Source organism: Chelonia mydas, chromosome 16 (genome assembly GCF_015237465.2).
Source record: "Chelonia mydas isolate rCheMyd1 chromosome 16, rCheMyd1.pri.v2, whole genome shotgun sequence".
Taxonomy (NCBI): domain Eukaryota; kingdom Metazoa; phylum Chordata; order Testudines; family Cheloniidae; genus Chelonia; species Chelonia mydas.
This window is the reverse complement of record NC_057857.1, coordinates 6,564,597-6,578,714: the sequence shown is the minus strand read 5'-3', so window position 1 is coordinate 6,578,714 and position 14,118 is coordinate 6,564,597. Positions and strand designations below refer to the sequence as shown.

At 50.8% G+C, this 14,118-nt stretch overlaps 1 protein-coding gene across 1 annotated transcript in view; it reads right to left on the bottom strand.

Annotated features, from left to right (window-relative positions):
- Window positions 1-14,118, bottom strand: part of ARRDC1 (arrestin domain containing 1) — a 68,024-nt gene that overhangs the window by 27,904 nt on the left and 26,002 nt on the right. Inside the window, exon 2 of the mRNA XM_037879470.2 lies at window positions 12,819-12,929. Coding sequence (XP_037735398.1) covers window positions 12,819-12,929 — 111 coding nt within the window. The remainder of the gene's footprint in view (window positions 1-12,818; window positions 12,930-14,118) is intronic.

Below are 14,118 nucleotides of genomic sequence, written 5' to 3'. Positions count from 1 at the left end.
CAAGAATTCTCTTCCAGGTCTAGTGGATTCCACTCAAAGCTTCTTGCTTCTCGGTAGGCATCAGAACTTCAAGCTTTTGGCAGGGCCCCAAAAGATAGTGGGAAGGAGCCAAAGTTCTGCTATGTTGCAAGACACTAGGGTTTTTGTTCTGTGTTTGCAGGGTACCTGGCACCATGGGGTCCGAACCTAGGACTAGAGCCCCTAGGCACTATGGTAATACAAATAATAAATCATAGGGCATCTCAGCAAGAGTAGCCGCTCTCCTCTAGGTTACTATAAATCGGGAGAGGCAGCCAGTGGGCTTCCCACCTCGCAGGCTTTCAGATTAAATGTGGTCTTCAGTTCATCCACCTTCCCTTACCAGGAGCAGCAGCAGCTCCTTGTAAATTGCTTGCTGTAAGTTACCACAAGGTCAGGGCTTGCCCCCAGCCTTGTGCTACAGCTGCCTGGGGCCAAGCCCAAGGGCCTCAGATTCTTGCTCCCCTGGATCACAGCATATGGGGCGACTTAGTGGCTCAGCGGATCAACGGGAAGGAAGACAGCGTATGAACGGCTGCTCCCTCTACACTTTCTTTCCAGGCCAGAGCTGGAGGGACTGTCTCTAGAGGTGCCACTCTGTTCCCGGTGAAGCTGCTCACTGCAGTGAGCGTATGTATGATGGGAGCACCTATCCGCTCTTATCCAAGCTTATGCTCAAATACATTTGTTAGTCTAAGGTGCCACAAGTCCTCCTTTTCCTAGCCACTCTGGGACTGCAGCCATCAGATAGCATAAAACCACTAGCCTTTGTGCAGTGCTTTGGGATCTGATGAAGAGAGCGATACTTAATGCCCCCCCCCCTTTTTTTTTTTTTTTAAATAAAAACAGATGGGGAAACCTGAGGCAGGAGGAGATGAAGTGACTTGCCCAAGGTCATCCAGTAGAATCAGTAGCAGAGCTGGGAATAGGTCTCCTAAGCCCCAGTCCGGTGCTTTAACCACTCATGCTGTTGCTCAGAGGCCTTGGGCGCATGTTAGATGGAAGTTATTTCTGAGCCCGGCACAGAGACCCCATGGCATTTCAGTAGCCAGTCAGCCCGCCCTTTAAAACCTATTGAAAACGAACTATACTACACTGCTCTAGCCCCCCATACATTGCTTGGGTGGCATACCCAGGCCACGAGAACAGCAGCACTGAGCATGTGTAGGGGGCTCTATGCTGCTCCCCCTTGCAGCTGCTGGTGGACGGCGCACAGCAGGAGGGAAAGAAGCCGTAGCGCTGCAAGGGACAATTGAGAACGGTGCCAACCAGCAGTTTTGGCAGAATCCAGGCAACAAAAGGTGATTTAAGTCCACCTGTGCCTTCACACCCTCCCCTCTGGGCTGGGCTGTCTGTACTCAGTCTCTCAGGAGATGCAGGTGTCAGTTATGATTTCTTCAACCCTGCACTGCCACAGAACATCCTCTTGGTCAAGGCATTATATAGACCGAGACCAGGTTTGAGAGGAGAAAACTCTGCTGAGACTCATGCCACCACCACCTCCCCTGGAAGCGTCCCTGCTCTTGGAGCGGGAATGGTTTTTACACCTGCCGCTCAGAACAGGCATGTGCGGGTCCATCTGCTCCTCCCCAGCAAGAGCGAGCCCAGAATCGCACATGGACGGCAAGTGGGAGCTGCAGTCCTCTTGGGGAATTTCACAAGTAGGCAGCTCTACACAGGCTGCCCAGCTTAATGGGACCAGCTGACATGATGGATTCTACCGACCACTGTTCCCTCTAAGCTGTGCGCGCGCACACACAGATCCTAAACCCCGTGCACACAAAAATTTGCAGGGAAGCATAACAATTTGCACAGAAAAATTTTTTTGCGTGCACGGCCTGTCAAAAATTAGAGGGAACATTGCGACCAACATGATGGATTCACTTAATGCCTCAGATATTGCTGGTTTATAAATACTAGTGCGCTCCCCACCAGTGCTCAGGGAGTCATACAAGAGCAACGCCACCCATTTAATGCACAAAACAGGAAATAAGCAAGAGTCCAAGCTGAAGAGAAACCACAAAAGCCAAACCAAGCAAGAGTGTCTGCAAATGCTCCTTTACCTCACTATTGAAAGCAGACATTTAACTAAGCTCCATTAAAGGGCAACACTGTAGTCAGAGGGAGATGACCTCACTCAGTGTGTGCTCAAGCAAAGAGCAGAAGCCAGAGAGATCTCGGAAAGCCTCCTGCCCGATTCCATTTCAAGTCACCTGGGTCACTCACCAGTTTCCAGTGGCTTTTTATGTGAAAAAAAATCAGAGCCCATTAAGTCACATGTTCGTGCAAACAGACGCAGGCTACAGAGCGCAGCGTGCGATCCCACACCGAGTGCATGGCTCTTCAAACCACAGCAAGCCACAAGCCCGTTTCTGACTCCGACATAGCTACAGACGGAGCGAGTTCAAACCTACTTTCAGTTCCGGTGAGATTTTAAGTAAATGCCAGTGATTCCCTCTCACGCACCCTGCCCAGAGCAACATCATCTTGCTGTGAAAGACAGAACTAGCTTTTTAAAAATAAACTAACAAAGTTTACACATTGTCTTTAACAACAAGGGTCATCTTCCCCGTCACCATTCAAGAGCGTCTTTCTTTACTGCTTTAACTGCATTTGAGACCAGTATGGTTTAAGGCAGCAGTTCTCAACAGGGGGTCCGCAAATCCTTTCAAGCAGGCCAGCCCCATGGCTAAAACCCAGAGCCCAAGCACCTCCCGGGGGGCTGAAGCCAGGAGCCCACTCCCCAATCCCTAGCACACACTGCCCCCCCATGGGGTTGAAGCTGGGAGTTGATGGGCACAGGGGGTGTAGCTCCCCCAGAAAACTACAGTGAAAGAGCAGGACAGTCCTGGGGCAGCTCCACACCTCCCCCTTCTCTCCCTGCCCAGGTCAGAGGCAGGAAACCAGAGGCGAGGCAGTGCAGGCAGCTGCTGCTCTGGCTGGTGCCATGGAGTAGGCAGCCACGGCTTTCCTTCTCTCCTGCTGCTGCAGGGGGTTGAAGCTACTCCTCGGCTCCCAGCCCCCTTTGCTCACGAGCTGTCTGAGTGGGGGACCTGACTCTGAGGCTGGCAGAGCCCTTTGGAAACAGGGACCACAGGGGAGCCCTCCTGGCACACCCCTTCCCTGAACCCTAAGCTCCCCCGCCCCCCACCACCACTACCCAGGCCCTAGCTACCTCTCCCTGCACCCTGAGCACTTTTAAAAAACTTTTTGAACTGAGCCCCCCCCACCTTCTGAGTTATAATTTTTGGTTACGCCCCCATCCACACAGCCCAGACAGGCTGGGCGGCCTGCTGAGGTGAGTCGGGGGTGGAGGTGGCGCTCTCTCACCAGACCCCACTGTGCAGAAGTGGCCCAAGCCCTGCTGGCCCCTGCCCCCCAAAGAGAAGTCAAACTACACCTATGCCTCCTGCCCAGAGCCCCGAGTGTCCCCCTGGGCCTGGAGTTTTTATAGCATGTTGTGGGGGGCCTCAGAAAGAAAAAGTTTGAGCACCCCTGTTTTAAGGTGGACCACACTGTAGAATGGATGCAGTTGCACGAGTGTAAAAGGTTCTGCATTTCAACATATTATTAAACTAAAATAGCATGAAGCTAAGTAAGTTACCCCAAACCAAAATAGTTATGGTCAGTACAAACCGCCCCCACACATGCACTCTCCCCTCCACCCCCAGTGTGTTTAAATGAGGCCTAAAGCCTATGGAAACAAGATTTTCAGCCCCCCACTGCTTTCCAGGAGGGGTGTGTGGGTGGAGGTTGGGGAAACAAAGATGATGGCAGGCTACTTACAATGGCATCTTAGAGACTGCTGGCCAGTTTCAAAGGTTGTTTTTGCAGAGCTGTTGCAGTTTCCCTAACAAGGTGCAGACAGAGGGGCCTTCCAGGCTGACAGCACTAGTGTTCGAAAATATTTGTCCAGTCTAAAATCCTCAAGCTTGTGGCTTTTTTGAGGGGGGAGAGGGAGGAGAGAGACTGATTGGCTTCCTCTGCACTTCCCAGGGATTTTATTTACCCTGGGGAGCATCTCCCTGAATTCATGTTTCCCCCGCTCCCGATTACAAGGGGGGGGAGGAGGAGGCGCATGAGGCTGAACTGTTAGAGAGAAAACTGTTCCCTGAAAGAGGCGAGATCTGTTTGCAACCTGGCCTTGCAGCCCACCTGCTGGGTTTCCCCTGAATTGGAACAAACCTGCTGTCAGGCTTGATAAACTGGATTCTTGCAAGAGTGAGAAGTACGAATGCTGGAGAAGAGCCAGATTTTTTTCCACTGCTTTGAATGCAAGCATCTCATCTGCCACCCCACTTCCATGCAGGGGGTGGCAGCCTGACCTCCTGGCCCCACTCAGGAATCTGGAATAAAGTCACAACAGACTGGGTGACCAGATTGTTTAGAACAAAGCGGGGGGGGGGGGGGGGGGGGGGAAGGTGTGGAAGAGAGGGAAGACAGGTTAGATGCCTTGATCAGATCACTTTTCAGCCACATTCTTGCTGGTTACTCAACTCCCAGGGGCTGTTCTTCCTGCCCATCCCAGTTCCAGAAACACTCCAAATTAGTACCTATGGGTCTTAGGAGGGAGTCTGGGTTGGGCAGGAGGGAGGGAGGACAAATGTGCAGATGGGAGACTTTGGAAAGTCTTGTCTCTTGGCTGCTTTCCACCGCCTGCTGCTTCACCACATTCTCCCCAAGCTGCTCCCCAGTGAGGGGGTTTGGGAGGGCTGGGAGTTAAGATACAACTGGTTAAAGGTCAAGGAGCTTTTACACAGCTCAGCGGCCTGCCCAGCTTGTGCCTTTCCCAATGGAAACAATGCAGCTGTTGTCGAGGGATCCCCAAAGATTGGGGGTTATTCCATAGGGAGGGTAGCGCTGAGCAGCAGGGATACAGAAAGAGCGGTGACAGAGACCTCGGATGGAGAGCTGAAGATGGTTTAAAGAGACGATCCAGTGTCCAGGAGCAGTTAGAGCCATAGGACTAGCTTTCCTCTGCTTGGTCGTCTTTCATTAGACCCACAGGGAACTTCATTCACTGTTCAGGCCTCTCCAAAACTGATTTATGGGAAACCCAAACCTGGGCATCAGCTTTCCCAGCAACCCGGACCCCTAATAGCGTGGGGCAGGGGGAGAGGGAGCAGAAGGGATGCACAGTTTAGGGTGTAGTTGCAACTCTAGTCCTTGGTTCCAGAAATGTATGTAAATATACACCAAACAAAAAAAAAAAAACAACCCACCCAGGACACACACACCACCCCATAAGGCATGGCAATAAAGTCAATAGCCACAAGAACTCCAGCTCTCATTGTCCCCTGGTTTTTAGCCTGCATTTTTGCAGAATTCTGTCAAGGGGAGGGGAAGTTGCACATGGGCTGACTTTGCATAGGCAACCCACAGAAAGAGGGGAAACATTCCAGAGCCAAGAAAGCCTTCAGAGGAAGGCTCTCCCCTCCTGCCTGCCAACTGGAAGGCCTCAGTAGTGTTACTCGCTTGGCTGAAACTCAACTCCAGGCCAACCCACCCTCATTAAACTTTACATTCCCTCCCTCTCCCCCTACAGCAGAGGCTCTCAACCGGTGGTGGCCCCGGGCCACTTGCGGCCCAGTCAGCACATAGCTGCGGCCCATGTGACATCCTCAGGGCCATCCAGGTAGTATAGATATTGTGTGGATGCGGCTCACGTAACAGAGTTGCATATGCAGCCCACAGTGGTACATAAGCAGTGGTTCTCAGCTTGATAGGGAAGCTGACGCCCAGGCTTCAGCCTCACATGAAGCCACCATGATGGTCTTCCAGAGCTCCAGCTGAAGTCCTCCCACCAGAAGATGGAAATTCAGGCTCAAGGGTTCTCCTGAGCCAGGAGATGGGAACAAGAACTCCAGGGGCACCTTTGTACATCACAGGGGAGCAGAGAGCACAGGCTGTTTGTCTGCAGTTTCCTTTTAAGTACTAGGCTGTCAACTGACTTCTAAACACACAAGGACAGGACCATCCTAGTCTACTCAGCCGTCCCTTCTAGGGGTTCTTTTTTGCTCATCAGAATAGCTTCTTGTTTGCTTCAGCATCCAGGGAGGTGGGGGGCATTTCCCCCAGACAATGCACAAAGCATGAGCATAGGCCAGGAAGAGGAACCTAACCCACTTCCTGATTATGGGTACGGGTATGCTTCCTGGCATGTCCCGAGGCACTGTACTCTGAATAACCCAGACAGTATTTCGAAGTCACACACCTTCCTCCGGCACATGCAGAGGCAGGGATAAAGAAGAGAAAAGCAGCCAAATGAATGGAAAATTGGAGATTCCTTCCTGTTTAGCTGTTTATAATATAGGCATTAAGAAAAGGAGGACTAGTGGCACCTTAGCGACTAACCATTTTATTTGAGCATAAGCTTTCGTGAGCTACGGCTCACTGCATCCGATGAAGTGAGCTGTGGGTCATGAAAGCTTATGCTCTAATAAATTGGTTAGTCTCTAAGGTGCCACTAGTCCTCCTTTTCTTTTTACGAATACAGACTAACACAGCTGTTACTCTGAAACCTGTCAATATAGGCATGGTCATCAGATAAAGAAGGGGACAGTCTGTCATGCTGGATCTGCCTAGGTATCAAAATAAAAAGCTGTATGGCTCGCACTGTGCGCCCATAGGACAGAGGGGTGAGATAACCGGAGACACAGACACGTTACTTAAAGGGGAAGAGAAGACGTCAGCTTGCTCAAGCTTGAGAACTTGGACTGCAGAGCTCACCAAGCGAGTTTGTTGCACTGTCTGAACACAGAGCCAAGATGCAAATGGAAGCACAAACACACAATGCCAATCTAGTTTCATTCTCTACCACCTTGAGGTACCAGCTTTTCCCTTACAGCCTGCTTCTGCTGCAATCAATCCACAGTCGTCCAGGTGGGATGGGTAACAGTGAGTCTGCAGTTCTAGCACATACCATTCATTTAACAGTGAACACCCAGCAAATGCTGCCCTTAGCAAAGATCCTACACAAAGAGCTGTTTGTCCTTCCTCCCCACTCCTACTTCCTTATAGCCAGAAGATGGTTAACCATTTCAAAAGGGCCTGAAACTCATTATTTCGCCTTTGGCAGACAGTTGGGAATGTCGCACTACATAGCAGGCTCGCACAATGAGTAGAAGTTATGCATATTCAAATCTACGGTTTGTTTCCACAGGACTGTACCTCAACTCCAAGCCAATGACAAAGGGGACAGCAGCTGAGCAGGAGGTAACTAGATCTAGGAGTTGGAAAGCAGAGCCTGCCTCATCAGAAGGTCTGCTTGGGAAGGCAGGGCAGAACGGGAACAGATGGTCAGTGGAGTAATGCACCAAATGGTGCGCATGCAACACCGACAGACCCCGGTCATCGGCAGGTGGGATCAAACCTGGAACCTCTGGAGCGAAATGCATGAGCCTCTCTTGCAGGGGTCCCCCATGCAGTGCCTGCGGGCGCCATGGTGCCCGTCGGGGCAGTTGTGTGCACCCGCAGGACACCGTGCCGCCAAGCACAGCCACCGGAGAACCACCCGCTGAAATGCTGCCGAGAAGCCTTGCAGTTGCTTGGCAGCATTTCGGTGGTGCCGCTTCTTGGCGGTGGGGTGTCTGGCACCCGCCACAGTCTTCTGGGAATAGGAATACGCTATTCCCACAAAGGGTGGGGACCACTGCTCTGTTGCATGAGCTAAAAGCCACATGGCCCTTTGAGTCTGCTCTACAGCCCTAGCACTCTCTCTAAGTGGTCTCGGTCTAGATGGGACAGAGCACCACACCCATGAGGCTGTGGGTTTTACACACACACACACACACACACACACACACACACAGAGAAGTGTGAAAAATTCATACCCCTTGAATGCCGTAGCTATGCCGACCTAACTCCTGGTGTAGGCCTGGCTGGGTCAATGGAGGAAACAAACAAACACACACACCTTCTCCTGTGGATTAAACGACAGGGATGGAAAAACTCCCCGTCTCTGTAGGAAGCACGTACATGACGGCACAGCCAGGGCCTCAGTGTCTGACACTTCCTGGGTGATAGCAACTGATGGTGCCACTGTGGTTCTGAGATGTCAATAATACAGCTGGATGTCATGGAGATGACTAGCTGGTACTCAGCTGTGAATTTCTATTCAAAATAGTACTAAGCCTCTTTCCATAACTGTACTACAAATTTGCAAGACAGCCGAATAAGTGACAGGTGTGTGGGGAGTGAGGTGAAGTGACTAATGACTGCTTTAGAAGCAGTTGAATAGCAATAAATAGCTAAACCATCTTATTACTCAACAGATCTGCTCCCGGTGCATTTTTGAGACGCATCTGCTGACTTTATGACAAAACCATTTGCTTTTGCTTTTTACGCCAGCTAGCCCTGCAGAACCAACAGCTACCGGCGAATAAGCTGCATTCTCTTCATCATGCATCAAACAAACCGATGGGTAAGTGCCAACTGCAAAAAAAGCCACCACAGACCACTATTCCTGGCAATGGCAGGCAAGCCTCAAAGTGCCCAGCTTGACCCTCAGATCTCAAGTGGAGTCTACAGGGCTGGCAGTTGACACACAAACATCCACCCTGTGTGATCTGAACAGGTGTGCAACATTTAACTCTGGACCACTAAGATGACAGCTCTACAAGTTCAGTCATTTTTCAGTTTATGAAAGCGTGAACTCAGATCAATAACATTTTTGGAGTTATGAATAAAAGTACCTATGCTAAGACTTTTTCCTCTATGAGGTTTGCCTGTGAGAGACGCCATTTTAAAATGGCTGCTTTTTTTATTATTATTATTAAAAGAAATGATGGACTTTTTGCTGAAATGTTTGTTCCTGTTCCAGTGTGGAAAATAGACCGGCACTTTCAAAATCCTCCAGCACAAAGATTGGCAAGAAAGACAGATGCTGGCAGGTGAAACTAGTGTCCTAGCACAAGTAACATGCTCTGGGCAGGGGCAGGCAAATTTTTTGGCCTGAGGGCTGCATCAGGTTTCTGAAATTGTATGGAGGGCCGGTTAGGGGAGGCTGTGCTTCCCCCAACAGCCAGGCATGGCCCAGCCCCCACCCCCTATCCAACCCCCCAACTTCTCACCCCCTGACAGTGCCCTGGGGACCCCTGCCCCATCCAAAACCCCCTGTTCCCTGACAGCCCCCCGGGGACTCCTGCCCCATCCACCCCCCCCTTCTCTTGGTCCCCCAACCACCCCCAGATCTCCTGCCCCTAACTGCCCTCTGCCACCCCATCCAACCCCCACTTTCTGACAGCCCCCCTGGGACTCCTGCCCCATCCAACCACTCCTTCTCCCTGACCACCCCTGGACCCCTCAACCCCTAACTGTCCCACCCCACCCAACCCCCCCCCCCCCCCCCCCCCCGACTGCCACCCCCCCCCGGACCCTCGCCCCGTCCACCGACACACTAATCCCTGTCCCCCGCCCCATCCAACCCCTCCTCCCCTTCCCGACTACCCCCCCCCCCCGGATCCCTGCCCCCATTTGCTGCCCTCTGACCACCCCGACCCCTATCCACGCCCCTGACCACTCCCCAAACTCCCCTGCCCTCTATCCAACCCCCGAGTCCCTGCTCCCTTACTGCACTGCCTGGAGCGCCGGTGGCGTGGCTGCACCAGGATAGGCAGCCGCGCAGCACAGAGCACCGGGTCAGGCCGGGCTCTGCAGCCCCGCTGCCCAGAGCATTGCACTCGCGGTGGTGTGACTGCGGGGGACAGCCTCCTGGGCCAGGAGCTCAGGGGCTGGGCAGGACAGTCCCGCAGGCTGTAATCTGCCCACCTCTGCTCTAGGGAAATGAGCAAAAGGGACGGGAGGCAGGAGGTCACGAGTGCTACATTCACCTAAAATGACTGCCCAGGCCTCAGTACTAAGTCTTATTTAAAAAGCACTGTACAGCATTATTTATGCCTGAGGAATAGGCAAAGATCACTGACAGATCTTGGTCTATTCCAATGTCCAATAAAAGACATTACTTCACCCACCGTGGGACCAACACGGCCACTACAATGCTGCAAACATAGTGACACACCCATGGTTACACAGCAGAGTCCTATGTGATCTGGTTCTTATACCCAAGTCCCTGTAATGCCGAATCTGCCAATCCACGCCACCAGTTCTAAGCAAGTGACTTGACCTTTCACCTCAGTTTCCAAATCTATAAAAATAGGGAGAATATTCAACTCCTCTGTAGGTAGCTGAGCACACCTTCCAATACCTTTGACAGGTATTCATGCACTGGCTGTTTTTTAGCTGCCTTGCTCAGACAGTCCTTTCTACTTAGCAGATTAAACAATGAACAAATTGTAGGAAAGTCACCAAAACTAGGATTTGACTTTACCTTTCTCTAGCACTTTTTGGTGCATCCCAAAGCCCCTTACAAAAATCTAATTCAACACAGACACCCCTGCGAGCTCTGTATTAAGTGCACAGAAAAGAAGGATGACGTGAAAGACAGGCCATAAGGTCTGTTTTCACAGGTGTTGAGCACTTCCAGCTCCCCATGGTCCTGAACTGGAGTTGTAAGCATTCAACACCTCGAAAGATAAATCAGGTCTTAAGTGAACTCGTGTCCACAGCTTGTCTGTGGCCACAGCTTGGGACAGACTCCAGGGAGTTCTGACTCCCAGGTGCCTCCTATCCTCGGTCAATGTTAGCCAAGACACAGTTACCCGATTTTAGAGATTTTAAGGACACTGGTTGGGCTTTTCAACTGAGCCCAAGAAGCAGGGCACCCACCCCTCAGTGAAACTCAGTGGGAACTGGGCAGCTAACTCTTCAGCCTGGATTTCCAAAGCAGCTGAAGTCTCTTTGCTCATTCTGGAGACATTAAAAAAATCTGAGCTTTGTCATGACTTCAACAGCCCATTCCCCATCTGTGCCAGGGATTTGCATTCCTTCCTCCACCCCACAGGTTAGTGCAGGGGAGCCCTAATTTAGAGGCTCCAAGGATCCCAAGGGCCACACCGTTTTCCTCTACTTTGAGAGTAACAGGACAGAAGTGCAGGTATGACGGTTCCTCCCTAGACAACGATTCAAAGATTCCACAGAGGGCAAGTTTCACAGGCAATGCAGACCCCCAGCAGGCAGTTCTGCCTTCCCTTGGTATTTGTGGGCTTCAGTCTCCCCCGTCTTTATTCCAACAAAACGGGAGGATGCCTGATGGCAACAGCACTGCTAGGACAGAATGCATTTGCTTATTTTGCCTGAATCCCTCAATTGAACTTCTGGGGTTGGGACACTTCAAAGTCACACAATCCATGCAGCTCAATTTCCCTATCTGCTGCTACATGGTTAAGCTTTTCCAGAGCAGCAGACAGTCATTCAGATGCAGGATCCTCACAGAAATCATTGGCATGAAAAAAAAAAAAAAACAAAACCCACCACGCTCCAATGCTCAGACTTTAACCTGTAACCACTTTAAAGTGACTTAAATGGAGTCTTAAGCCAGCCAAAAGCCCTACAGTCCACGTGCAGAAAGCATCCAGCTCTCAACTCACTTAGGGCTGTTTTACCTGGAGTGCTTTGTAAAGCCCTTTGGGATTCGGCAGCCCAGATATTCACCAGCCTGCTGTATGCACTGTCTGGCTTTGTTCTGGGCCATTTCCAAGGAAGACAGGGGGGCTTTTCCTACTCCCCCCGCAACCCATGCTGCATGTGGAAAACAAAAGCTGTGATTCAACCCACTCCTCCAGCTTATTGATCCGTGTGCCAAGCCAACAGGAAAGTAACCCTGATGGTTCCTCTTCACCCCTAGGGTCTGGGATGGAGAGAAGTTTATCCCAAGAAACACTGCAGGATATAGCCGACCTTTCTTCAGCATGTGTTAAAAGCTCTGCTTGCAAACTGCCGACTTAGCAAAAGCTGTCAGTCCTGTTTTACTGCCTCTTGTCTATTTCCTACTAGGAGATGAGGCCTCTGAAGGCCCATTAGTTTGTTTCCTTGCCACACACAACACACTTCGGTATATAAGTTACAACTTGATACGCTGCTGTGGCAGGTGAATGCTGGTACCGATCGGTTTCAATGGAAGCCTAGATACAGCGTGAATTATTTGTGGTGTACTGACCTATTTAGTGGCTGAAAGGCAGCATTCATTCAAACGCAGAGTCCCTGGAGCACACCCAAGTCATTCTGACTTGTGGCAGCAATATATGCCAGGAGCTAACATGCACACACACACGGGGTGTGCATCTGCTAAGCGAGGGAAGCATTGCAGGGACTTCGTTCTTACAACAATTCTAGCACTGCTACAGGGACTCCCTACACCTCATCCCTATGGTTAGGGCCAGTGCATTCTGCGGTTCCTGAAGCAACCTTCCTATAAGATCCAGCACTGAAGTGGTAAGCAGGGCCTTTGTAGTTTCTGAAGACATTGTGCAAAACAGGTGTAGCTGCAACACCTGTCGACTCTGACTGCACCAGAGAGAAACCACTGTACACTGCATTGGTCCTAACCAGGCATGAGCTAGAGACGTTGGCCCAGATGTTGCAAGCAATGTCCGAAAGCCACTTGAGGCAGGTGCTGTATTGTACTGGGATTCCAAGGCCTTTCTGCATAGTGTAGACAAGGCCTAGCCGTCTTGCATATAGCCCAGCTAACATGAAGTCACCTGTACTTTGCATGCAGCTGAGCCAGTTTCAATCTCGGGGTATTTCAGGAGATGGAGGCATTAGGTATCTTGTTGGTGCACACATGCGGAACCTACATCATAATAAAAAACCTGTCCAAAAAGGTATCCAAAGGGAAGGACCCTTCCAACTAATCAGACAGTTCTCCATTCACCCATATCCCCTTCCCTTGTTGATCTTACCTTTATCCGCCAGCGAGAGTGTGCTGTTAAAGTACTGCTCCTCCACAGTCCACGCGGTGTCATTGACCTTGTTGGACACGCCACAAGATCCAACGCAGCTCACTTTGATAGCTGGGGGAAAAAAAAAAAAATACTCCAGTATTGATGTAGATGTGTGGGTTGAGTTTTCAGTGGTCTTCCCAGGCTAGCAAAAGAAGCGTACAGGTCCCATCTCTGGTCTCATCCTGCTGCCTCCTGTGGGCTTCCTTCTCCACAGAGACACAGCCAATTTACTTACAAGTAGCACATCTGTGCACTAGTTGCTGTTGACAGTGCCCCTTTTAAACACAAACACACACAGAGGGTGGGGAGTGGAGAAGAGACCGAGGCCAGTGGCTCTCAGTTCAAAGGGTATTTGTCTCCCTTTACTCAAAAGTTATTGCTCAAAATGCAGCATCTCTCTCCAGCAAGCCAGGGCATTTTCTAAGATATTCTCATCACACTTGCTAGGCAAGTTAAAAGCTTCTGGGTAAGATTTTAAGAGCAACTAGGAGCTCAAACCTCCTAGAAAAAAGAAAAAAATCAGTGGGACTTAGGGTAAAATTTTCAAAGACCCCTGTCTTCCTTTTTCTCTAGTTCCCCTCCCCTTCAGTTCAACTAATCCTCCTCAAACACTCCCAGACACCAGGTAACTTGTGGTTTCAGCCCCAATTCCTGTGCACAAACAGAGCAACCACTGATCCAAAAGTGGGTCCTTCTCAGTGCCAGAAGGGCCTGTTAATGCAGCAAAGGGAGCAGAGAGCTGCAAGAACTCCACAGTCCTCAAACACCTCAGGGAAAAGGGTTTTGTCTCCTTTCACTTAGAGAGCCAGATGCACCAAGCCCACCAATAGCTCCCTTGGCCCTGCACAGCAAGGTCAGTTCACACACTAACCTAGCAGTCATATGAACAAAGGAGAACCTATGACACCATCTGGCCTACCTGTTCTCAAAGGGGGGCAGCACCACCACTCGCTCAGCGGGACATAAGACAAAACTGTTTAGGGGACAGGAGCTGAGATGGTCTGTATAGGGACTTCCAGAACTCACTGTCCTGTCGGAGCATCTCAAACATTAATGGATTTTACCCTCACCACAGGCCTGTGGGAGAAGGGGAAGGGTTCTCTCCGTTGCAGAGATGGGGAATTGAAGCACAGGTAGATGATGAAGCTTCCTCAAGATCATGCAGGGATTCTATGGCAGAGCAAGGAACTGAACCTGGGTCTAATCCCACTCCAACATCCTAGCTGCTAGAGCAGAGGTTCCCAAACTTTACTTCAGC